Source organism: Gobio gobio (genome assembly GCF_949357685.1).
Source record: "Gobio gobio genome assembly, chromosome: 4".
NCBI classification, from domain to species: Eukaryota; Metazoa; Chordata; class Actinopteri; order Cypriniformes; family Gobionidae; genus Gobio; species Gobio gobio.
Window position 1 is genome coordinate 32381094 of NC_137100.1, and position 27591 is coordinate 32408684.

Genomic DNA, 27591 nt, shown 5'->3' on the forward strand with positions numbered 1-27591 from the left:
ACAGTGATGACGCAGGAATAATAATTAAAGGATGCTTGAAAATTCCTCCTGAACTGCAGCGTGTGTGGTGACCAGCCGAGCCGCACACTTCACACATCCTAACAAGAGTAATTACACAGGCAAGCGGAGAGTTAGACAGAGACCCAAAGAGGACTCCAAACAGGGGAAGAGAGAGGGGCTCTGAAGAGACTTGCAGGAGAGACACACACGACATAACACACTTATAACAGAAAGAGTGGGATTTTGCCATACTAAGTTAATTGCCATACGTCTTAATTTATATAGCAACCTACTTGGGAGAGAAAAAATCTTTAAAAAGCTTTGGCTTTTTGCAAAAAAAGAAAAAAAAAGTTACTTCGTTCATTGGTGTGAAAGATGTCATGTTTCATGTCACTATGTCTGTCCATTTGGGTAGTGCTCATGATGCCTGGCAGGACAAGTGCACTGAATGACAACATCGACGTGATGGTCATGTTGCCTCGCAACAACACATACTTGTTCTCTTTCGCGAGAGTTTCTCCGGCTATTGAGTACGCGAGAAAAACCCTCGAGAGAACAGAGCTGTTTGCAGGCTTGACATTCAATGTGCGCTATGAGAACTCCGCGTGCGGGATGGACGCTCTCTACGCGCTCGTGGACAAGCAGAGAGACAAGCGCCCCAACCTGGTCCTCGGTCCGGTGTGCGAGTACGCGGCAGCGTCGGTGACGAGAGTGGCATCCCACTGGAACATCCCGGTGATCTCAGCAGGTGCTCTGGCCACCGGCTTCAGCAGGAAAAACAGCGAGTTCTCTCATCTAACACGAATCGCACCAACTTACCCGAAAATGGCTGAGACATTTCAGGCGTTATTCGAGCGTTTCGCCTGGAGAACGGCATATTTGATTTACGACGATGATAAAGACGAGAGAAACTGTTACTTTACGATGGAGGGGGTTTATATGGTGCTCTCAGAGTACCACATCGTCACAGATTTCGCTGTGTTGAACTCGAACGAGGAGAGAGCAGACGCCGACGGGATCATCACGTCCGTCTACGGGAGCGAAGGTACGAGTACCAAATGCTTTACGGCAAGCCGTTTTAACATGTATTCACCAAGACGAACCAGTATCTATTTTGTTTCTGTAAATAAATAAAAAAATTATTTGTTTAATACTTATAGATAGGCTACTAGTATGTATTTAATTAGTCACGTATATGCATCCATGTAAAAAGTTGCACGTTTTTGGCATTGCATTGCATTGGGATCTGTGGTTCTGTTATTAAGCATTCACTTCATACTTCCAATTCCTATTGTTGCTGGTGCCTATTTTAGTTTTACTAGTAACTATTCAATAGGTGCTAGTTCTGTTTTCTTATATCCCAATACTTTGGCTTTACAAGCACTACCGATTAATAGTTTTAAGGAATAAAACGGCTTGCCATAGATGCCAAAAGTGTCTTACAGTACATTTGTTAAAAGCACAATCCCCTGGAGAAGTTTCTTGCCATGTGATAATTTGCACAAGTGGAATGGATGGCAACTTGTTGGGTTTGCGCCTGGTATCTTTCAATTACTCCAAACAGGTGAAGGTCTCTGGAGAGACACATTTCAATTACTAGACAAGATTTTAACTATTAGACTTCACCACAAGTGGTAGTAATCCACATTGATACGAAATAGATAAGATTGCATGTTTACAAATGAAGGAGTTTGTTTAATATGATGTAAATGGGACACATTTCAGATTTGGTGTTGATAAAGGGGTACTTAAGGTTTGTACTGTAGGGGTACGTAACCGACCAAACGCTTGAAAAACATTATAGAGAATATTAGCTTGAAAAACATTCAAAAAATTCTTTGCAGTCAAGAATTTTTTTTCACCAGTAGCTTGTTCTCTGCAGTAAGTTGTGACTCAACTCAGGTATTCACAGGTCAAAAGGGTGGATTTGCAAAGTATTGCTCCTGGTCACACACTTCCTTATTAAGTCACTTTTAGTTTAAACTGGAACAAGCGTTGTATAATAACAAATGATAATGCAATCTCAATCTGGAGCATATTGCAACAGACAAGAGCAATATACAAACATGTCAAATGCATATATTTTCCTAACTAGGGCTTTTTGAACTCCTCGAGCTCCCCGTCTGTAAAGAGGTCAGTTGCAGTGCATAAGAGAGCCTGTGGAAAAAATGATAAAAATTTTGACAGGCGGTCAACACTGAGCAAGAGCAGTCGGAATTTTGGGGAGCAATTGTAGGCTTTAGCGCTCCTCTAGACATCCTCAAGCACTTTTTAACAGCTTTTCTCATGGCGAGTAAAGTCATGCGCTGTCTGCCTGGCTGATTCTCAATAACCAGAGAGGATACACCCTCCCTGGAGCTCACTGCTACTATTGGTGTTGGATACATCGTGGCGCTAAAAGATATGCCTGCTGTCAAAACTATGAACTGTCTGCTGTTATTCTTCTTTCAAACATCATATCCGTCTGCCCCAAATCAGTGGTGTTTCACAGAAAGTCTGACTGTGCACCACCTTACTGATCCTGTTTCATAAACAGTGCATTTCTGACATTCCTAGCAAGGATGTTGTCGATTTTAGAAAATATACACCCATCCCTCAATACAGGGGCCCAGTATCACTTTCCTAAGACAGTCCCGTGCATTGAAATGAACATCTTAGGTTTCTTCAGCGAATATTGCATATTGCGTGAACGCTGGTCATTAAAGGAATGTTCCACCAATTCTGAAAATGTCAGTATGGAATGACTGAAACGGGGTAGGAGGTTAATGCTGTCTTGAGGCTGTTTTGACACTAACATTGACAGGGTAACAGCTCTTGAGGCTTTTTATAATTCTTTCCCTTTTTTACCAGTTCACAGCACCTAGAGGTCCTCGACATGTTGTGATCCCCCTCAGCAACTATGAATGTTCAAGTATGGAATGCTCCTCAAATAATGACATATGCTTCCTTTGATCTGTCCATCACAGGCCGTGCAGAGATTTGAATGCGGAATCTCAGTGATGGGATGCATTTTTCAGGCCACCACCCAAACACTCAGGGCAAAATGTGACATCTGTTTCAAGCCTGTTCTGTAGGGTTGCCACCTGTACCGTGAAATACGAAATCGTCCACATTTACAGTCACAGAATACACTCCAAGGTGTAATTTCTCTGCAAAAGAGTATTTCACGAGAATTTTTATATTGTTTACACTTTACAGTAAATGAGCAGTATGGCCAAAATTTCTTACTGTAGTCTGGTTTATGTTTTTTCCAACTACAGTATGGTATGCATAGTTTTATCAAAACCACTATCGTCAAAGATGATAGACAATTAGCATATAGTTTAGATTGGCAGTATGGTTCTATATTAAATATTTAATATTAAAATGTACCACCTAATTAGTGTGATTCAGGGGGAATCAGAATGCCAAATCCTGACTGATGAGAGGAGGAGCTGGGGATGGAGATGGGTAATTAGCTCCAGAGAAACGCGATAGCAGCTGATAATACTGAAGGAGCTAATAGGCTTGTTCAACTTAACGCAGTGATGCGCAGACCAATTGGCGGCTGACTTGAAGCAGTGCATGCCGGTTAGAAATTTTGTCCGACTTGAGGTAGCGCCGACGCCACGTGACAGTGACGTATGTCAACAAAGTGCAGTGAGAGCGATTCGAGAGCAGCCAGCTAGTGCATTTTGTGCAGCTTCTACAGAGCGATTGCACGAGCTCTGATGACGACAAAGCTGTTCCACGATTGGCCGGATTCACCGCATTACAACATTTACGTGTGCTAATGCTCACAAATCTGATTTTTTTTATTACAGTAAAACCTCTTTTCATGTAGTAGAGATGTTATATAAATAAAACTGATAAAAATGCAGACCCCACTTCATTGATAGTGTAGGCTTTTGTATGTTAAAGTTTTTTCCTGTACAAACAGACACTGTATTAAGCAGTACATTAAAGTATTGAATAAAAATGTATCTGAAACATCTGTGTATTTGACAAATATAATTGCATTTATTTAACTTCAGCTGTGATAAGGTATGCAAACACAACGTGAGCGACACTAGGGGAAGCACAAAGTGTCCGACCTCACGTCTCCGTTTGCAGCTCCTCCTCGCCTGCACGCAGCAACTCTCACCGATCGGATACATCCAGCAGCAGCCGATGTCAAACACACCTTATATATGCATGCTGTGATAGGCATCATATTCCTATAGGTAGACGTGATCAGCTGACAGTCAGCTGCTGCGAGCTTGACTAATGTGACCTGCCAGAACTAACGCTACGCTTGGTTTTCAAGGATGTGGGAATTTCAAGCAACCTGTCCACAGGATCTTCACTGGGGACCCTGTGACGAAGGTCCAATCATTTAGTCTTCTTGAACTCCACCCCTTTTCATACACTCAATTGCAAGCTCACAAATTTAGTTTCATGTTGAAAAAATGAAAAAATGTACAATAAAAATGTACTTTAGCTTTAAAGGGTTAGTTCACCCAAAAATGAAAATTCTGTCATTAATTACTTACCCTCATGTCGTTCAACACCCGTAAGACCTTTGTTCATCTTCGGAACACAAATGAAGATATTTTAGTTGAAATCCGATGGCTCAGAAAGGCCTCCGTTGGCAGCAATGTATTTTGCACTCACAAGACCCATAAAAGGTACTAAAGACGTTTTTTTAAAGTCCATCTCACTACAGTGGTTCTACAATAATTTTATGAAGCGACGAGAATAGTTTTTGTGCGAAAAAAAAAAAAAAAAAAACGACATTCAACAAGTGCTTGTTTTCCGCCTAGGCCTTTGACGTGAACTCACGAAGCACCACAACGTATGCGTGAGAATATGACGTAGAGCCGGCGTTCGGCTATCCAGGAAATGCACAGTTTTGCCCCATTTTGACCACTACGCCAAGACCTAAAGCACGATCAATGTAGAATTCAACAGCTTAGATATGGCGCATCTTCCTCTGCTCGTAAACAAAGCTCCTCGCTTCCGGGTCATGTGTCAGAACGCCGGCTCTATTCTCACACATGCGTTGTGGTGCTTCGTGAGTTCACGTCTGAGGCCTAGACGGAAGACAAGCACTTGTTGAATAAAGTCGTTATTTTTTTTTTTTTATTATTGTAGAACCACTAGTGAGATGGACTTTGTAACGACGTCTTTAGTACCTTTTATGGGTCTTGTGAGTGCAAATTACATTGCTGCCAATGGAGGCCTTTCTGAGCCATCGGATTTCAACAAAAATATCTTCATTTGTGTTCCGAAGATGAACAAAGGTCTTACAGGTGTCGAACGACATGAGGGGAAGTAAATAATGACAGAATTTTCATTTCTGGGTGAACTAACCCTTTAACTGTAATACTTATCTACTGATATGTCATCATATCTGAATATAGCCTACTTTTGAATGATCGAAGCGTGAACATACATTAAAGCATTTACTGTCGCTATGGAATATTACGAATATTTAGCTCTATAATACCTGTATCGATTCAGTCTTCCACGAATTTTGTAACTTATAGAAACAAATTTAAAGCATATAAGCACTGACACCTCAAGGCAAACTGCACATTAACTCAGCGTTGTACAGGCCATTTTGTGAATTAGAGGCTGTTCTTTGATGTCCTGCAAACCTAACGTCCTCCATTACCTAGCGTACACTGAGTTTATCTATTAGTAGGCCTAAAAGTAATTTTAATAGAAGGCTAAACATTTTTATTTTGTAAAATTTTGGACCGATTCCCCAAACCACCCTCACACAAACAAAATCTATGGTTTTGCACCATAATCATGTAGGCTGTGGGACATATTTTAGCTTCAAAAGTAAGAAATTCACCAAAAGACGACAACTTTGGAGCATTATTAATTTTGTAATATTCTAAGATTATATTAAACTCACGTAGATACCTACGTGATGTGTAAAATATCAGATGTCAATAAAACACGTAACGTCATTTTATTTGAAAGGGTTATTGTCGACATCAGTGTATATTTTACAAACTATAAATGTTTTTTGCTAGTACTTATCTGTATTTAAATGTCAGAAACCTAAAATAGTGCATAAAATTGGCTCAGCGCCAGCCAAAACGCGAATGCAGATGTGCATTTAGCAGTTGTCACGTGACGCACTGAACATTTTAATCACACCGGTGTGATCGTATGCTTCAAATGGATTGTTATCAAATGTAACAATCTTATTTTTTTGTCTTTTGGAAGCTACATTCAAATCCAGTTAGCTTAAAAATGTTAGGGTGCACATGAATGATTATATGGTTAGTTGCATTGTATTACTGGGATTTAGCAACAGACTTGTGACCCACCAGTTGAGAACACAGCCATAGAGCAGCAGTTCAGTACTGTTATTTAAAGAGCTTCAAAAAGGAAACATCATGTAAAAAATTACATTTTTGAAAGCTTTGTGACAAGTGACCAGATAGTTGGCTATAGCACTATTATCATAAAAGTTTGTGTTTATATTACCATAAATTACTGACATAGCCACTGTATAAATTAGCATATATTTGTATGCTAAATTATGCAGCCTGTTCCATGAGGTAGATTGCTGGCATTGAAATTAGTATTCCAGGCATGGTAGATGCTTCATTGTTTGGCTGCTCATGAAAGGCTGCAGTGGTGTAAGTACTGTAGTAGTGAGAACTGATACAGTACAGATGGCAAAGATGCTTAAATGTATCTGGGTGTCAAACGAATAAATTACATTATGAGTTTGTACATTTTAATTACTTCTTTTCACTACTGATGGCTTGTTTTCTTTTTCGGAATATAATTTTAACTTCAAAATGCAGACTGCAACTGTGTTCAGTGGTCAGTGAAACAAGCATGTACTGTAAGCAAGTTGATTTATGTGGCTGCTTATAATAACAGCATTCATCAGTATCTACTCTCTCACACAGTTTTTCATAAAAAGAATCCAGTACAGATTGCCAAATAGTTTTTTTGTTTGCCTGCAGTCATCTTTAAAGAACGTCATTGGGACATTCTCCAGCGCCCGTGACGCCTGATTTGATTCATTGGGCATTGCAAAGCCCTTGTTTTTGTTGGTGTCAGTCTTCGTTATGCAGTTTTAAACCTGTTGCACGAGGCTGCGGCGTGTCGGTTGGCACAGCTGAGGCAAGTCTAATAAAATACAGATAACTTTAATGACATGGCCCAGCCTGCACGAGCGCTGATTAAAAAAAAAAAAGAATTATCACCTGTTTATTGAAAGACTGTAGAGTGGGAGTGTTTTGTGCTCCATATCAAATACAAGTCAGGTATGATGGAAAGATGAGTGTCAACAATCTGCTTAAGTCATGACATAAGAAATAGGCCTACAGTTTTCAGCTAAGCTTTTGAAAACACAAGGTGTACTTTGGGCTCAGTGTTCCGGACACCAATATTTTAACGATTCATAAAAGATAAATCACTGGCCATCTGAGATTTAAGTGTGGACATGGGCGTCGGAAGCCAAAAAAAATGTGGGTGGGTCCTCCCCAAGAAAATCTTTACTGGAGTAGATGATATTTACATTACGTGCAAATAGCCCACCTTGATTACTAAACGTCTGGCCAGACAAAATTACAGAAGACACCAAATTATATACAGCAGCAATAGTGGAGGGGTAAGGCACATGGAAGAAAGTTTTGACGCAAATCGACCCGAGGTTCGAATCCGTCTTTTGCCAAACTCACTCTACTCCCTTTTCCCATCACATATCAGACCGGAAAGGCATTTATTAAAAATAAAAAAAAATATTAAGAAAATATTTGAAAAGTGGAAATAAGGTTTCTAACATGTGTTTAATAATAACGTGTTTAACGCTTTGGGGTAGATAAACAAACGTGCTGAATTAGAGACGGTAAAAGTGAGTGGGTCCAATATGTCTTAAATATCATCTGCATCTGATAGAGTGCTTAGAAAGCGTGAAAAATGTGTAACCTATAAAAGTTGTAGATGTATTAATCACTATTATAATAAATACTATTTTATAACATCATATGTCTAAGCTAAACGTATATAAACATCTATTTTGTCAGATCTCCACACCGATGCTAAATGAGGATGGAATATTGTGTTGCAATTTTTTGACAGTGAATGACGTGACTCACGTGAGCACAGAAGCGCAAACTGGCTGAGTGGTCCTCAGGGAGGGAATTTACTAAGCCAGATATATGTCATTATAGCCATGCTTATTTTGCATTCTGTGCCATGCTGCCAAAGTCAGACAGAGGGGCAAGACAGTAAACCCTTATACTCAGTAGCGATATAGCACAAGTTTGCACAGCGATATTATTTCCATGTGCACGTTCACACTATGCGTCTATACAGACCCCCAGGTGCATTAAATGCGGCGCAACCAACGGTAAGTGTGCCATGTGTTGCCCCTTTGCATTCCTCAGCTCATTTGTAACTAGTGTCAGTGGGAAAATCCAGATTTTTGAAATATTGCTGGCTGAAGCTGTACCCCATGGAATCGCTGGAAAGCCAACACAGGGCCTGTAGTGTGCTGTGCGCTCTGTAATTAAAGGGTGCTATAGTGCAGGAATACTGAGGTGAAGTTTGTCCCACTCAGCTGAGGATATTTCAAGCAGCGCATTACACTGACTGAGCTGTGGGGAAAGTTCCAATCCTCTGAATCTTCCTATTTATGGGACACTTTGCAACCTTAAAAAAAAAAAAAAAAACTCTGTTTGCTTGCTTGTTTGTTTATTTATTTATTCTTGACCTCCTTGCTCCATTGGGAAAATATTTCGTACCTGACACTGTATTTCTGTTAGACCAGTTCAAAAATAAGCTATTCTATGGTACTTAAAGGCTTGTGCTTACATAATTGAATCAATGCCACATGTTCTTGTTAAGCTGGCCAGTAGCATAAAGGTCATAATAAATTGTAAATGAACAGCACTGAGCACATCTCAGGATCAAGACGATAATACTTTATTAATATGCATGTTGGATTCATGGTAAAACTCTTATGAGGTCACAGTGCTTTATAAATAGAAATGGGAAACGTAAGGGAATTAATGATTCCGGTTCCGGTACACTATTATCATACAAACAACCAGCCAGTAACTGATTTAGGTCTCACAAGCCTTAAAGGTGCAGTGTGTAGTATTTATGAGGATCTATTAACAGATGTGCAATATAATATAAATAACTATGTTTTCAGTGTTGTATAAAGACCTTACATAATGAACCGTTATGTTTTTATTACCTTAGAATGAGCCATTTCTATCTACATACACAGCGGGTCCCCTTACAGTGAAATGGCCATTTTTTTCTACAGTAGCACTAAACGGACAAAAGGGAGGGGCGAGTGGTTGGCGGTTGCAATTCACAACTTCACCACTAGATGCCGCTTAAATTTACACAGTGCACCTTTAACATTGTATCAGTTTTTGGAGTTCTAAATGACAAAATCAATGACATTTGGTTCAGTAAGTGAGTCCGATTCATTGAGAAACTGCTCCAACTTGATCAGACTTCACTGGTCACGCTCTGTGTTGTATTCAGCAAAAAGAACCTGCTCAGAAGAGTAATTCGCTTACTGTGAGCTCTGTATCTTTTGTGCTGACTAACATTTCAGAGTGTTTTAGTACAGTGTTCCATCGTTATCAGTGGAAGGTACATGCAGGAACCGAATGCCATAAATATCAGTCACGTTATTATTTTATTTTTTGTTTATTATTTTTTGGGCTCCCCACCCTATACATAAATGGCTTTTGACATTATACATTAGGTGGTGATGGTAGCTGAAAGTTGTTGTTTTGAATTGCAAATAACACTCTGCTCCTTGTCCTTTTGCAGTGGTGATTATGTGTGCCAAGGCGGACACAGTACGAGAGCTTATGCTGGCATCTCATCGACGTAAATTAACCAGCGACAGCCACATCTTCTTCAACATCGAGCTCTTCAACTCCTCTTCCTATGGTAAAGCTACACTGCTGTATTCATAGTTGTTGTGCACTGATTACAGAGCTTATCTCTATTCCCAAGATGAGCCATAGTCAGACGAGAATGTCCTATGATCCTGTTGCACAATGAAGCTATCTGCAGCTCTTCTGCTTCATAGAGATTACATTCAAGAGATCTTTGGCTCAACACAATAGCGCCTGGATATTGTCTAGTGTCCAGGTCCAGGATGTTACTGTGCATATCTAAAAGCCTCATTGTTGCAGTAAAAGTAACAGAGTAGATATTTTACCCATTGTCATTGAGGTTTTATCTGTAGACACAGGCAAACATGCTTGTATAATGTCCTTATCTTGAGAGATGGACTTTTCTATAGCAGATCTTGCAATATGTTTATGTGAAGGTGAATTTAATACAATAAAAACACAACATTATTTCACAGGGGATGGATCCTGGATGAGAGGAGACAAATATGACAATGAGGCCAAGGCTGCCTACAGCTTTCTTAACATTGTAACATTGCTTCGGTCCACTAAACCAGAGTTTGAAGACTTCTCCATGGAAATGAAAAGGTCACTACAGCAGTCGGGCATCCCTGTTTGTGAAGACTGCAGTGCTGTACGTGAGTCTTTGAAACAAAATTACTGAAAATAATGTTATAAATATATATTGAATACTTTCATATTCAAAAGCCAAATATAAGACTTTTATTGGATTTCAAATGTATTTGGTCTGGTCTTTGCAGATATAAAGATCTTTGTTTCTTTTTTATTTATATCTGTTCATATTGGACTCAGATCTCCAGTCCAAATCTCAAGTTGACAGTTTAACTGTTGAGCCCAAGCCTCGGTTACTAATTCTAAAATGTCACTTTTGTGTTATGTAGAATAGCGTATTATGAGAGAGAGATTGACTAAGCGAGTGCATTACCTGCATCTAGCTGATATTCTTCAGGTCAATCTTATATTCATGATCACAAAATCAGTTTGAATGTCCACTGAGGAAAGCAATATCTTTGTCTTTGTCAGTGCTAGTCATTTTCAAGGTATGTCTTATTGTTTACAAACTTGTTTCAGTCCCTTTTAGTATTAAAGTCTTTGCTACTGACTCACTCATAAAGAAGACCGTCTTTGCTGCCATCTAATGGTGTAATAATGTATGTAACTTTCACTGAAGTAAAAATCACAATCACTAACGGACCCTTTCTCAATACCAAATATGTTGTGTTCCCTTTCGAGGGAACTCGCACTGCATCGGAATGACGAATTTGGGGACACTCCCTAAGCAACAGCGTATCATAAGTCTGAATGAAATCATGCCAATCTTGATTGGTGTTGCGTCATGACGTAGCTATGACGGCATACCCGGAAGATACATAAGGGGAGCCTGTGCATAGTAACGGCAGTTATCGCTCTTCAGCATAGCGCTCTCTGTGAAACTGTCTGTCTATTTATTGTTGTTTGTCAAAAAGTGAAAGTGTGTGTGAAATGGCGACTGAAAAGTGAGAGAGTTTAAGCAGTGTGTGCATCCGTGTCCCCGTTACATGTCGGGCTCGGATGCACACCTGCTTAGTGTGCAGTGTCTAGGAGTTCAGCATGCTCGGGCGGCTCTCGAGGGAGCCGCTTACGAGCATTATATGAAAGCTGACACTCAGGCTGCTCCGCTCTCGGCTGGCTGTGTTCGATGAGGCCGGCCAGCCTCGTGAGTCATGGGGCTCACGGATGGACTGTCAGCGGGACTTGGGACTGCTGAGGCATCTTCCCAGTCTTTGTCTGACAGTTCAGATGTTCTCCTTCCCCGTGTGGAAGCCCGCGCTACGGCTTCTTCCCCCGGGGCGGAGGACCCGATGCTTGAGCGGTCTGATTCTGAGGAATTAGACGTGCTCAGCATCGAGGCAGTCGAAGTTATAAGCACTTTTATATGTATGCAAGATTCTATAAGCGCGATTGCCGAGGCAGCGCGCAGGTTATGGGTCTGCAATTAAAGTGAACACACGCGATCAGTGTGCATGAGATACTGGTTGGCTTAACGGCTTGAGCCACGTTGCTGAGGCAACGTGTGGGTTACGAGTCCGTATAGTACGATAAAACAGTTTCGTCAGATGATTATGGCTGCATTTAAATCTGAGGATTTAAATGAAATATGATCTGACTCTGAGGAGTTAGATATTCAGCCTGTCATTCAGACCATGTTTCACCGTATTGTTTGATACTGTTTGGCTTTTTTCTCGAGGGATGAAAGCCAATTGTATTATGATGGCTTGAACCACGTTGCTGAGGCAACGCAGGGTTTATGAGTCCAAATGAATACAAATAAAACAGTGTCGTCTGATGATTAAGGAATTAAATTAAATATCTGACTTTGAGGAGTTAGATATTCAGCCTATCATTCAGATTATGTTTCACCTTATTTTGGCTGCATTTAATTCTGAGGAATTAAATTAAAATATTATCTGACTTTGAGGAGTTTATTCAGCCTGTCATTCAGATCAGGTGGCACAGGTTTTGGTGATTATGATGGCATTTTAATTCCGAGGAATTGAGTGTCATGTTATCCGACTTTGATAAGTTGGATACTTTAATTCTGTCACCCAACCGTGTTTAACTTGTGAACTGGATATTCATCTAAGATGGAGCCCTCCTGAAGTTGGTGTCGTTCTCGCCGCCTTGTGGCCTGCGGGACACATCAGGTTCAGGCAATTGCTATTCGCTGTGTCCGCCCTAGTGTTGCGGCCCTGTCGAGCTGCTCCCTTAGATGAGGCCCCTGCTGGCCAGCCCCCTCTCCCGGGAGGAGCGACCGAGGTCGTTTTCCCCCAGGAGCTCTCGGGAAATCAGTGCTGTGTTCCCGCCGTCAAAGACGCTTCGGGCCTCACTGATTTCCCGCGCACGCACGCGGATGCCTTCGTTCCCTAGTCATATGGAAGAAGCCTTGGTTTCTGTCCCAAGGGCCAGTGTTGGGAGCGTCCTGTTGCCGGGAATCCGTTTCAACAGACGCCTCCCTCACTGGCTGGGACGTGGTCATGGCGGCCGCTTTGCGAGAGGTCTGTGGGAGACCCGGCATTTCTCCTGGCACATCTACTGCCTGGAAATGCTGGCGGTCTACAAAGCTCTGAGGAGCTTTTTCCCGGACCTCCACGGCCACCATGTCCTGATACGGAAGTAAACCAGGTGGCTTTCCTTGAGGGGAAATCCATTCTGTATGATCAGGGTAACGCGCAGTGGCCTTCGTTCCCTAGTCATATGGAAGAAACCTTGGTTTCTGTCCCAGGTGCCAGTGTTGGGAGCGTCCTGTTGCCGGAAATCCGTTTCAACAGACGCCTCCCTCACTGGTTGGGGCACGGCATCATGGGGGTTTGAGGTCACGCCCTCTATGCAGACTGGCGCATCACATCCTCCTGTGGTCCCAAGGGAAACTGTTGTCCATCAGGGTATGTCCCGGGGGTCCAAAATCAGGGAGCAGACATCCTGTCGAGGCAGGGGCTGAGGCCCGGGGAGTGGCGACTCCGACCAGAGGTGGTGGAGGCCATGTGCAAGGGGTTCGGCCCAGTGGAAGTGGACCTGTTTGCGTCTCTAGAGACGTCCCACTGTCCACTGTGGTTTTCCCTCACGCATCCAGCCCCACTGGGGTTGGATGCCATGGTTCAGACTTGGCCGAGGCTGCGTCTGTACGCATTCCCCCGATTGCTCTGCTCCCGGGAGTCCTGGAAGGGTCCGGCGACACGGGGTCAGCCTACTTCTGGTAGCACCACGTTGGCCGACTCGAGTTTTGTTCTCGGTTCTCATAGCTCTGCTAGCTGGTCAGCCGTGGGAGATTCCTCTGAGGAGGGATCTCCTATCTCAGGCGGCGGTTACGATATTTTACCCCCGCCCGGAGATTTGGAACCTTTGGGTCTGGCCCCTGAGGGGGCCGGGTACCTAGAGGCTGGCCTATCGGCAGAGGTGATAGAGACCTTACTCAGTTCCAGGGCTCCGTCTACGAGGAGACTGTACAGCCTCAAGTGGAATGTATTTTCCACTTGGTGTAGAGAGCGTGAGGTGTACCCAGTTAACTGCCCAGTGCTGGAGTTCCTCCAAGAGCGTTTCTCTGCAGGGCTTACCCCGTCCACACTCAAGGTGTACGCGGCTGCCATTGGGGCTTTCCACACACCGTTGGGTGATGGGCCTTTGGGTAGGCACCAGTTGGTTGTACGGTTCCTCCGTGGGGCTCGGAGGATGAGGCCTGCGGCTCGTTCCAGAGTCCCAACCTGGGATCTGGCAGTGGTTCTCGAAGGATTGGCTGAGGCCCCCTTCGAGCCGCTAGAGTCAGCAGACCCAAAGAGCTTGACCCTTAAGATGGCCTTTCTCTTAGCCATCACTTCTCTGAGGAGAGTGGGGGACCTTCAGGCCTTGGCGCTTACGCCGACTTGCCTGGAGTTTGCCCCTGGCGAAGTGAAGGCCATCTTACACCCTAGGGCCTGTTATGTGCCCAAGGTGCCATCAAGCGTGGTCAGGCCTTTGGTTCTTCAGGCATTTCATCCTCCCCCTCACGTGACAGCAGAAGAAGGGAGACTTCACCTGCTCTGCCGGTCAGAGCTCTTATAATGTATATTTAGTGAAGTCTGCACAGGAGATCTGTACAGCTGTCTATAGCTTGCACCTCCCTGCGACGCCTGGTGCTAGGGTGCTCCAGTCCTAGCTGTGCCCGGTCTCCGGCTTCACACTAGGGCAGGCGCTACCCTCGGTGTGGCCTAGTGGGTACTCGTTCCCCAAATTCATCGTTCCGATGCAGTGCGAGTTCCCTCAAAAGGGAACGGCTCGGGTTATGTATATAACCCTTGTTCCCTGAGTAAGGGAACGAGCACTGCATCTCGTCGCCACACCTCGGCACGCCTGGAGCACATGCTTCATCGCGATTACTGCCGTTACTATGCACAGGCTCCCCTTATGTATCTTCCGGGTATGCCGTCATAGCTACGTCATGACGCAACACCAATCAAGATTGGCATGATTTCATTCAGACTTCAGATACGCTGTTGCTTAGGGAGTGTCCCCAAATTCGTCGTTCCGATGCAGTGCTCGTTCCCTTTCTCAGGGAACAAGGGTTATATACATAAGTATAAAAAGTTTGTACAGTAGGAAATAAAAAAGCGCTAGTTATAGTACAGGATTTCAGTTAAATAAAAATATAAAGTTATGAAACTTAACCTTGCCCGTAGCAAAATTGGTTTGTTCTGGAACAAGTAATAGATTAATAAGACCAAAGATTGCCTGTTTGATATACCCAAAATGAATTCTACCCCATGTTAAACACTATCTACTAGGAGTGGAACGGTTCAAATTACTCACGGTTCGGTTTTTATCACTCACGGCTCTGTTTTTTTAATCATTTTAGGGTCCCGGTTTTGGTATGGTTCAGTATGTGCTATGTTCAGCACAAATACATACAATAGAGCAAAGATGCATATAAAATAAACAGTGCTTTTCAGTTTTTTCAGGTATCTAACAATAGTTTTCAGGTACAGAAATTGAGTAAAGTAATCAGATATAAAATAACATTGCAAATTATAATCATGACTGTATAAATTAAATAAAGATGAATCATTAATGAAGTTACAAAAGTTATTCAGTCAAGAGCAGTGAGCGATTTCTTAGTCATTTGTGGTTTAATTAACATTAAAAACATAGACAGCATGAAAAGGCTTATTTCCCTTTAAGAAATAATGCACTGAAAGAGTACACACACAAATCTTCTCTCAGCGTGCACAAGTTCTCTTTCGCGTCTTGCTCTTGAATTTTTTGAATTGGCAAGGCTTAAATGAGTTTAGTTTAAACACAACGTGTAGTCTCACCTGCGCTCACGCGCTATCAACACCTGGGTAATGGCGCCGTAAAGGACCGGGTCATGGTCGAGCATACGCCCTTGCATTCAAGAGTGACTGTTTTGTCCACGCTTTTTGATTATTGCTGTTGTAATGTATTGGGAAGCCAGAACGTGTATCCATCGACAGAAACATACTATAACCTAACTCTGTCTGTCTGTTTTACACATTGCTATTTTTAAGAAACCATATTATAGATGCATCATCAGATTTGAGATGATCCACGGTGCTAGTGCATGCCGAACTGTGGGTGGAGAACCGTACGGTTCAATTTTTTTTTTTTTACCAAGAACCACCCCTACTATCTACCAGCGGCAAATTCCCGAAGGACTGGCCAAGATAAAGCTGTTCTTGGTGTATTAACACTGTATTGGGGTGGAATGCAAAAGAGATTAACCTAAAAACTTCCATCCATGAAAAATTTGCAGAACCTTCTTGGCTATTTTTTTCAACACACTATCTTTTAACAATACACAGCCAAATCAGCCAGTCATTCAATCAATCAATTACATTTTTCTCTTTTTTGCAATTCCATCCATTTTGTGGCCTGCAATATTCAGAGAGCAGATGAAACTTTTATTCACCCAGTTTAAAGTCAGAATACAGTGCATTCACACTTTAAGTGCTTTTGAACGGAGTGACTTGGCGTTTCATACAGGCCCCATATTTTGGTCTGGCTCTTTGTCCCCCTCATGTCAGCTTCCTTTGAAAAGCCATCAGAGCTTTTCTAAGAAAGACAGTGGAAACTGTGGCCGAATCGAAGTGCCATGGTTAATAACCTCAGTGGGGGCCCTGCCACTTTTGACTGGCTCAATTGCTGTATCAACAGGAGCCACAAAAGATTTGAGCTGGACCTTTGTGGGGGACCACTACCATATAGAAATGTATTCAGACAAAGCCCATTCTCGATCCGAATATGAATGTCAAGACTTCAGTGTGCCAAGCACCATTATTTCATTGTATGCGCACACTTCCCAGAGAAACATTACCTGACATAAGCACAGGCTAATATGATGTTTCACAAACTTGGCCCTCTGCTTGTAGCTGCCGCTTGTATCAGCTCAGTTTTTTTCTGACGCCGGTGTTCATGCTGAATTAATGAGATGGATGAAGAATGCTCACTTTATTCATTAAGGAAGGTGATACATTTTTTGGAATTGGCTTACAGTGAGTGGTGTTCTTATGAGCATCCACCCAGATTTTAGCAATTCATACTAGCTGCCAGGAAATGCAGCCATACTCATTTGCAAAGAGCCCCCCATATGCAGAACGTAAATCTCCTGGATAAATGGCAGTTTCCACTGTTAACATTCTAGAAGCTCCACTGTTCAAGATTTGTGAATTTAAAAAGTGCTGTTTTAGATCCAAAGGTGCTGTCAAGTGTACAGAATGTCCTTATAGTGACTAAAATGACTGAGTCTGTGGAAAATGCTAAGTATTTTTATGCACTGATGACCAGTAGGTGGGTGTGTTGGATTACCACAGTCATTAGGAACATGTTTTATGTATTACAGTATAATATATTTTATGTTTTATGTGTTTCTTCTTGTTTTCCACTTGCAAAATGCTCCCAGAAGAAAATGTTTTGAAATGATCCTAAAAACAGGCAACATTCTTAAGCATCATTAACTTTTTCTAGTTGAGAAACATCATCTCTTCAAAAGAAGGAAACCATGAATTTGATCAGACTGACCTGTATTTTATCTTACTTAGTAATATTTGTCATCTGTTGGCCATCTGGTTTATCTGTTACTAATTTTCATGTCATTTCGGCTTGCCCTTCTCTGTGCATCACGGCAGGTTATCAAGTTCCAGCATGACAAAACCACTGAGGCTCAAATAATCTCTATTAATTCTTTTTGCACAGATTTAGCATTTCTAAAATACCTATCTCCTCAGGTGTGTATAATCCAATCCCAGCTTCTTAATTCAGGTGATATGTGTTAAAGTTGAGCAATTTAAGGTTAAGTTTCAAATAATGAGGCTATAATGCTTGGCGACTGGCTCTAAGATGTATATTTCCGTCTGTACTTTGAAGCAGAAGTGCTTCAAAGGAGGATCAGTGAAGCAACAAGGCACATTCATTAGAGATGATCAAACTCAATACACTAGACTGCATATGAATTTTAAGGCCACCCATGATTGCTTCTTTCCTTTCCTTCTCAACAACCATTATCTAGAACAAGATATTCAGTTAACCACTTTGCTGACCATTATGGGTCCCTAAAACCATCTCACAGGATCTGAACACACTGTGGCCGATTGGCTAAAATGAGACAAACAAAGGAAGTCACAGACTTATTACAGACAGTTCGTTCCGCTTCAATCATCTCTATTTGTTCAACAGTGGAGGGTGTCACTGTTTTCAGAACAGACCTGTGATAACGGCCAATTAAATTCTCTCATGGCATCCTTTACTTTATCGCATTTCTCTATATAATCTTATAATTGATTGTAAATAATGCTCAAGGAATGTTTTTTCAGAAAGATAGGGGTGCTATGGAGGACTAAATAATAAAATATATAAATGAGGAAATGTGAAAAAATACATGCATGAAATGAAAAAAAATATACATGACATTTTTTGCACATTTAATTTAATATACTGATCTTATTTACACTACTAATTTAATAATTCCTGCATTTAAAAAAAAAAAATATATTATTTGATTTGTTTCTGTATTTCGTCCTCCAATATAATAAGGGCCAGATTCACTAAACTGGGCAAATTAGCATGAGAGTGCAATGGAAGTGTAAAAGTTCAGCGCACAATCTACTGATGACAAGCAAATTAAAGAACACAGACACAGCCGAATCATTTCCATAATGACCAAAGCAATCTACCAAGAGCAGGGCAAATTACTGTCAGCTTTAAGATGTGCTTTTTTTCATTATTTCATAAATAATGGCACAAATACCAGTAACTTATAGTTTGCGTGATTCATTTAAATACATTTTCATCCCAGAAATTTGCTTCTGAAAGGGAAACTCCTAAAAATGCAATAAAGTCAGCCGCAAAAATAACTTTTGTCCACACCTTTTCAGTGCTAATTTTTCACTGCGTGTCTTTAGTAAATCCTGACAGTAGTTTTTTTTAGGGTTTGCGAGCTGTTAGTGAATCTGGCCCTAAGAGAACTAAACACATTTTGCTGCCTCACCTGTTGCTTTAAGCAGTGCAGTATAATTTAGTTGTGGTACATGGATAAGTATAAGATGTGTATATTTCTGTGAAGTTTTTACACCAGGTCATCATAGAATATATGACTCAGTCCCTGAAATTGGACTTTGATTCTTATCATTTTAAGAGGTTTCACCAATCATCTGAAAGGCTTCATGATGTAAGGTTTCGAGTGGTCTTCAATCAACGAGAAAAAGTCCTTCTGCAGCACCTGAATTCTAAATGACTAGAAGCTCTTCACATACAAAATAGATGTCTGAACAGTTGATTGTCTTTCATTCTCTCGTTGCATTTCATTATGAAGAAATACAAATATGAAAATAAGTAAAAACAAATAATACATACAGATAAAATAAGTGAAAGAATTCATGTTTAACAGATTTTTGTGGAAATGAATAAATCAAGTTAACAAAAAAAAAGTGTGAAATAAACATTATTTCCCATTGGGTCATTTATATTTTCTTTCATTTTTCATATTTGTTTCCCCATAGATGGTGTCTTAAAAGTTCTGTTCTGGCCTTTCTGTCATTGCAGCATACCTGGTAGTGACAGTGAGACTACACTGGGTAATTTTTCACCAGGGTGAGGAAACTGACATGCGGTTGCACCTTTTCATGCCAGAGCCTGAAGTTAATCAGCCCAAATAAACAGAAACGGGCTTATGGGTAAAAACAGTGAGTCCAGTGAGCCCTGAGGATGAGTTACATTCACTCTAATGATGCAGGGCTTGTTTGAGTCTAATGACTGCAGTTGGGCCAATTATGAATTAATGCCGTTATGCAGTTCTCTCTTCCCTCCCAATAACTATGGAGGAATTCAGCACATAACATTATATATTATGTATTCAAATTATTATATGTAAGGGACAACCCACAGCTAGCTGTGCATTAAACAATTTTTATGCATGATGTGGAGGCAAAGAACAGCCTGATGCAAAGTGCATTACAATCGTTTAATGCACAGCTAGCCGTGGATTATCCCGCTTATACCATGGTCATTTGCCTTTGTGCGCAGCATGATCTCTGCTCTCTGTGTGCGAGTGACATATGTGTGTCCGTGCTTCAATGAAAACAGTGCATTAATATAGAACAGTGATTCAACTTGGAAATATGTGTGCGTTTTTTGCACACCTTCCAGACAATCAGAATGGTGTGTGTATATATATATATATACACCGGCCAGCCTAAGGCACACCTGTGCAATAATCATGCTGTCCAATCAGCATCTTGATATGCCACACCTGTGAGGTGGATGGATTATCTCGGCAAAGGAGAAGTGCTCACTAACACAGATTTAGACAGATTTGTGAACAATATTTGCGAGAAATAGGCCTTTTGTGTACACAGAAAAAGTCTTAGATCTTTGAGTTCAGCTCATGAAAAATGGGGGCAAAAACAAAAGTGTTGCGTTTATAATTTTGTTCAGTGTGTGTGTGTGTGTGTGTGTGTGTGTGTGTGTGTGTGTGTGTGTGTGTGTATATGTATATATAATATATATATTAGAAACTGACTTTAGTCTAATTTATAAGTTTTATTAAATAAACAAGTGATTTAAGATTGTGAGACTTCAAGTCAAAAATAGCCAGGCTAAATTGGCACTAAAAGAGGGAAGAAACCCTTACAGTGTATTTATTTATTTTTGTTACATAAGAAATCCCGTTATCGTTTAAAGATGCTACAAACTGTGATGGAAAACCACAAATCTCAACGAGGGTGACAGGCCTTGAGACCTCTACTGTAACTTCTGAGTTAGAATAATAGAAATGTAATCAAAATCTCTTTCTATATCTCTTTCATATCACATTCTTGAACTGAGATGGCATCAGTTTAAAACAAACTGTTAGCAATAGTGCCTTATCTTAAATATAAGCAGGGTTTGTTTCGCAATGAGAAACCATGACATTTTTTGCTTGAGGAATGTTTAGTCCGATACATTGTGTTGCTGACTCGCAAGCTGTGCTCTGTATGAAAACACGGCAGGGTTTGTTATGCTCTGAATGCTCGGAGATTTCACCTCTGTTCACGCTTCCAAAAATGAATATGTATATAAACAGTCATATGACTATATCAGCTTTTCCTGCTGTTTCACTCTTATTAGGCAGTTGAGGGTGAATGTAAATATACAGTAATCTTGGCAGCCGGATATCGAATCTCCCCCGGGCCGCAGACTGACTAAGCCCCAGGTTTTACTATTGTTTGCCTTGGGCTGTGCACATGCTGCATGCGGCTCTGTGGCAGGACCGGACCATTAATCCGTATCATAACATGAGCACCCATTAGTATGTGCTTCTCAGTATTCATGGCGGCTGGGTAGCCCTTATTATTTTTTAATTGGTTAACATTTCATTGAACATGACAGTGCTGTTTATGGATCCTCTCCATCTTATTCACTCTTGATGTTAGAAGACACTGTATGCAGTTGTTCATTCATTTGCAGTTTTACTAAAATATGATATTGATTGATTAACTGCTCTTGGATTCTCTCACGATAACCTTTGCTTCATCATTTTTGTCTACTATGTCTTCTTTTGTTCTATGTAAATAAAGTTTGAGAAACATTTGTCCAGCAAACAAAGAGAGTTATAGAGGGCCAAATATGAAATTGTGGAAAATAAATGCATGTGTACTGTAATTATCCATGTATTCAATGTATTTTTTTTTTTACAATTTAATCATCAAATGTATTTTATTAATTTACTAATTTATAAAACAATTACAGAAATATGTAATTATGTATTTTGATTTATTCATTTAGTTTATTAAAATACTATTTACTATTTGAATAATAAAATATTGTCAGAGGCGAAAGCCTCGTGGGCAGCACGCCAACACGGAATTCGAGTCCTGATCCCGTCTCCTCTCTCTTCCACTTTGCTTCATGTCAGTCCTTTACACTATCATATCAGAATAAAGACAAAGATGCCAAAAGTATATCTAAATAATAATAAAATATTAAAATACAGACAGAGTGTGATTTGTGTGAGCCCTTTGATGGACTGGCCATCCATCCAGGCCGTCCGCCGCCTGTGGCCTGAGACGCTGGGATGGGCATCCTGCATCCCTGCAAACCCTGCCGAGGATTAACAGGTTTAGGGATGGATGGATTATATCGCTTCTCTGTCTTACTCCAATATGTTAATGGCAGGTTAAATCCTGGATATTGCCCTGTTTCACTGATGGAAAGAGATGTCTCTCTCAGAAGCAAACGTTATTTTGATTGAGAAATGTTTGCTGTCTTCACCTAATGTTCCTCAGACCTTGCTCTTTTATTGCATTGCAGGTCAATATGTTTATGGAGGGGTTCCATGATGCTTTGCTTCTGTATGCAATTGCCTTGCGTGAGGTGATGAGTAACGGTCTGACGAAAAAGGATGGACTGGAAATCACACACAGCATGTGGAACAGGACATTTGAAGGTATTTTGGAGAAAAAATGCTGTGCTGTTTTTTAAGCAAAAGTACCAAGGACACTGGACTTGGGCAGACATCATTTGCATTTTATAACAAAAATGTATTAGCAGCTGTAGTTCTGAAATGCAAATATATACTCAGAAGCATGAGAATTGACTGGTTCAATTTTGTGTTAAAGTTCAGCTACGGAGAAGGTAAACAGTGGCAGCAAACTCTGCAGTAATCAAGTGAAACTTTGCACTAGCCAGACGATGTCAGAATAAGATTATTACATGAAAAAATAAACATTACACTTGCGTAACCCTTGGGTTAATCAGGCTGATTTTGCATGTGTGCATCTAAGGTTGGGATGCAGCATTAAATTAACATAAGGCCTTATGAATGTGACCTCTGCATAACAGCACGTTCTATGTATGAAAGTTTGGGTACAGAAATTTCTTGTTCAAACAAACCAAAATGCATTTAAAAAGCAGTAATTTTATACATGAGATTTTGGGAGTACCCACAAAATGTAACATTAGCAAGGAAGGGTTTGGAAGCAATATAACATGAACAGTATGCACACTCAGTTTGTAGTATGATCAATGACCTGTTTATTTAAATTGTACAAATTAATTGAATTGGATTTGACCACTTATTTACCATCAACATGCAAATATACTGTATACACTTTTATTTAAAAGTCAGTAAGTTTTTATTTTTTACAGAAATGAATACTTTTATCCAGCAAAAATGCATTAAATTTGTCTGTACTGACAGTAGCAAATGCTTTTCTTTTAAACTTTCGGTTTATCAAAGAATCCTGAAGACAATTTTTTACGGTATCCACAAAAATATTAAGCAAAATTTAAAATAATAATGTTTCTTGAGCACCAAATCTGAATATTAATTGATTGATTAATTGATTTCTGAAGGATCATGTGACGCTGAAGACGGGAGTAAAGGCCCGTTCACACCAAGAACTATAAAGGTAACAATAACGATAACTATATTAGCGTCCACACCAACGCATGATATTGTTCTGTTTTTTCTAAGTGCAGTAGTTATGTCACTGTCACTTTAAATGCGTGAGCTCTTTAAAGCAGGATGGATTCTGATTGGCTGTCAAAGTTTTTATCGCTCATTAGCTGGGAAAAAATCGTTCTGAAAGTAATTCCAACGATATTGTTCATCTGTGCCATTATCGTTATAGTTGTGGTGTGGACTTTTTACATTTTAAAATGATTTTTAGAACTATGTCTTTATTGTTATCGTCCTTGGTGTGAACAGGCCTTAATGGCTGCTGAAAATTCAGCTTCAGCAATCACATTACATTTAAAGATGTTTTAAAATGACTGGTTATTTTAAATTGAAATAATATTTCACAATAGTACTGTTTTCACAGTATTTTTAAATCAAATTAATGCAGTCTTGGCAAGCTTAAGAGACTTCTTTCAAACACATACGTAAAAACGGTCTTACCGAACCCAAAGTTTTAATTGGTAGTGTATATAGGAATTTTTACGAAAACCTACAAATTGGTTTGTGGGTTGGCAACACTTTTGTCCTTTTAACAAATTGACATCCTATGAAATGATATTTTTCACTAAGCCTATTATTAGGAAAATAGTAATGCATATTTTGTGCAAAAAGAACAGTGGAATCCGAACACTGACCAAGTCCCATTTTATTCCCATTATTATTATTCACCACATTTGATTCCCATTATTGTAATTCTGAACAGAGTGTTCAACAGTATTCTTGCCACTGTAATTCATTAAAATTCCCTCACAAAATAAGTGCTCAGACATGTCTGCGGCCTAGACCAGTCTCAATGACCACAGCAAGACAACTAAACATGAAATAACAATGTTTTGCTCGGCCAGAATCATCAGGAACAGGGTCATGTTTTCCTGCTAAATGAAATAATATTTTAAAAATCTCAAGAATTCAGGAACACAGATGTACAGATGAAATTACCATTTCTGCAGTCAAAGCCAACAAAAATGGCAGGAGGCAGATGAGATTTCCTGTTGTATTGCCCACCCGGAATTTGCCGACTCTTGCTAGTGTTTTCCTTGGAATGTTTGACTCTTCAAACTAATTAATTTTCTCATTCCTCAAATTCCGTTATACAGGCATTGCTGGCCAGGTGTCTCTAGATGCCAATGGTGACCGAAATGGGGATTTCTCTGTCATTAGGATGACAGACCCAGAGGCAGGGACGTACGAGGTATGCGCGCTTAATAATTTCTGCTTTATTTGACCAAAAAAAAGTCAGGACAGTAACTGAAATTCAATCATTTGAAACTAATTTGCACACTTTGGTTTACTATGTTTGTGCCAGAATTATGTCTGAAGTAAGGAAAGAGATGTTTTTTATACCTTCAGACTATCATGAACTACTTTGGCACCAATGGAACTTTCAATACCATGCCGGGCTTTAAGAGGGAATGGTTCTCCTTGCGAACAGCACCAGAGCCTCCAGCCCCAAAACACATTGAAGCATCATGTAAATTACCTCTGCTTCTTGAAAACTGACACTTTTTTGTAACAGCTTGATATGCGCATGAGTTGTATATATATATATATATATATATATATATATATATATATATATATATATATATATATATATATATATATATATATATATATATATATATATATATAATTTATGTGCAGCTTTCCTTATAAATGGTTTCATTTTTTTCCTAAGCAGGTGGACTTGGTGTATCGGCAGTGACTGGGCTAATAGTAGGGGGAATTCTGGGAACGGCTCTCCTCATAGCATTCTACTTCTTTAGGTAAAGGCCAAAAACGTTTTCTTTTTTTTAATCACAAAAAAGGCTAATGTATTAATTATAATGATATAATTGTCTGTTTTATTGTTTTACAACTATCTCCCCAAAATGAAGTGCCAAAATGTTTGTTGAGATAACAGAAAGTTATTAGTACTGCTGATACTTGACATTTACATTCATGAAATTGTTCTTGATCGCTCCTCAGGAGGAATTACAGGATAACCATTGAACGGAGAACACCTCGAGAAGAGTGTGACATTGGAAAACACCGCCAGTTGCGGGAAGACTCCATCAGATCCAACTTCTCAGCAGCGTAGTCTGAAGTTGTAAGTCGACTGCTGGGGGTGTTCGAATTCGGGGAAGGTGCATCTCAAATGGGTCTGTGGGCTCATCAAACACCATCCCTGGAACCCAGAAATATTTATAGACATGCTGTAGTGTTTTTTCCTTGTAAATGTTTCTTGCTCTTCAATTCGTAAACTCAGGAAAGTTGAATTATTGGAGAAGTGCTCGAAGGCTTCTTGACTCTCTGTAAAGAAAAAATTTAGCTACAGAACTTTTTTCCCTGCCCAACTCATCTTGAGGAAGTCTCTGTAGAAGCCTGTCAGTTTTGTAGAAAAGAGTGGGCTGACCGGTCAGCTGCTGGGTCGGTGGGGAGAAGCGGTGATGAAATATTGAGGACTGTAAGAGTGATACTCAGAACTTAAGCTTACTTTAAACGCAACAATCTCCCCAGTGATCTCGGCATTACGCTATTTTTACTTAATTTAGAGAATGTCCTGTAGAACACACTGATAAACATCCATTCTTTCTTCTTTGTAGACTTGGTCAGGAGGCACTGATGAATAAAAAAACTGATGTGAACTTTAAAATGATGTTCCTCTCTGTCAACACGTATCTCAGCAAGCCTTGATATATCAAATATGGCTGCATGCTGAAACACTGAAACTGTTTTTATTTATGATTATAAATTCAGATTTTCTTCAATAGGTTTTAGTCACTAATTATAATAATCGGATATATTTTCAGCTCTCTGTCATATCTTGATTTACACTGCCATGTACAGTATCATACACGCTGCTGGGTGCCTCATAACCAAATGTTGTCTGACTCGCTTCAGGATTCAATTGATAAAACCGACTGTTGTAAACTGTGTCCCTTTATGTCAAGATGTTTAAAATTGAAAGAATTTCTGCTTTAAACTTGCCGTGCTTTAATAGCAGCAAAAATGTCTGCCTTAGACCTCCTCCACCATTGCATTTTTGTGTCAGCCCTTTTGTACAGCCCACTTTTTATTGTAAAACATCACACTTTTTGAATGCCAGAAAATGTTTCAAAGAAGAGATGATTCTGCTCAAATCATGCCTGATTCTTCATCGCCCTGCACTTTGTTACATCTGTGAAGGTGAACTGCAGAGGCAAGCAATTCGTTTGGTTTAAAAAGATAAAAAGGAGGTTGTGAGGAAGTTATGTAATATATATATATATGTGTCACAATATGATTTTATACACAACAGAAGCCGGTCTACCTATCAACGAAACATTTTGAAAAGCTATGTTCAGTTTATATTGCACATGTACATTTTTTGAACTTTATGTCTTTAGATTGTCTTTGTCAGGAGGTGGTTATCAATAATCTATCAGTTTAATAGCATATTATAAAGTATATTTTTTACATTTGTGATGATTCAGTAATGATGATGAGATGTAAATGTGAAATGTCACATTTAAAACCAATCTTTATGGTTTGTGCATCAAAAAAAAAATATAGAGAGGTTTATTCAGGCTTGGTATGATGGCAATTGTATACTGATGTAAGTAAATGTATCAACATAAGATGTGATGTTATTTATTGATATTTTTGTAGAGGTTTCATTTTTCTTAGTGTTGATTTTAACATTGTTTCTTGTGTGAAATATACAGAATCCTTTTTGTAAACAGTATATCTGCCTTGTCAGAGCAAATTTTATCTGATAAGTATATTTGCAAGGCTTTGTTTGTAAACACTCAGAAGAATTGTAACTTATTTAGATTGATACATATTGACCAATTAAAAAGACAATTTATGAAATTAAAGAGTCTCTGTGTTTACAACTAGGGGCTCATTCAACTTTCAACGGGTCCGTCCTGGGAAGTCCGGAGCAGCACATCTTTTGCTCTTGTAATTTAGTGTCTAAAATTCGCAACCAACAGTGTGGATATGTTTTCTGTGAGCTTGTGTCCATTCAGTGGACTGTCAAAGCTGTGGTCTGAAATTCCTCATAGATCTCCAAGAGAGTGTGTGCAAATGATCCCAGACTGCAGAGACACTCTGTGAACACAGGTCATGTAGCCAAAGTAAACACAACTCACTTCCTTTACTGCTCATCACAACAGGTGTCTCACACAACATTTTTCCATTACTAGTCCATCTGTAGGCTACAACTCCTCCAGAACACATTTTAATGCTATGGGATTGTTCACTCAA

At 40.0% G+C, this 27591-nt stretch overlaps 1 protein-coding gene across 2 annotated transcripts; it reads left to right on the plus strand.

The window, feature by feature from the left end:
• Positions 1 to 27197, plus strand: npr3 (natriuretic peptide receptor 3). 2 transcript variants are annotated; one of them, XM_079814351.1, is made up of 8 exons: positions 1 to 1045; positions 9793 to 9915; positions 10340 to 10515; positions 22212 to 22347; positions 24459 to 24553; positions 24712 to 24832; positions 25043 to 25127; positions 25330 to 27197. In XM_079814351.1, exons 1-8 carry the CDS (start codon positions 376 to 378, stop codon positions 25439 to 25441), a joined length of 1518 nt encoding a protein of 505 aa, XP_079670477.1. In that variant the 5' UTR covers positions 1 to 375; the 3' UTR covers positions 25442 to 27197. The 2 variants fall into 2 exon arrangements, with proteins under 2 accessions (XP_079670477.1, XP_079670476.1); XM_079814350.1 differs by having other exon boundaries at positions 51 to 1045; positions 25040 to 25127.
• The last annotated feature ends 394 nt before the right edge of the window (positions 27198 to 27591 follow it).

Bases quoted from the DNA above. Each gene is read 5' to 3' on its own strand.
- npr3 (XM_079814350.1), top strand. From the start codon at position 376: ATGTCATGTTTCATGTCACTATGTCTGTCCATTTGGGTAGTGCTCATG. The intron at 1,046-9,792 runs GTACGAGTACCA...GTCCTTTTGCAG, and splicing joins GTCCGTCTACGGGAGCGAAG to TGGTGATTATGTGTGCCAAG. The intron at 25,128-25,329 runs GTAAAGGCCAAA...ATCGCTCCTCAG, and splicing joins ATAGCATTCTACTTCTTTAG to GAGGAATTACAGGATAACCA.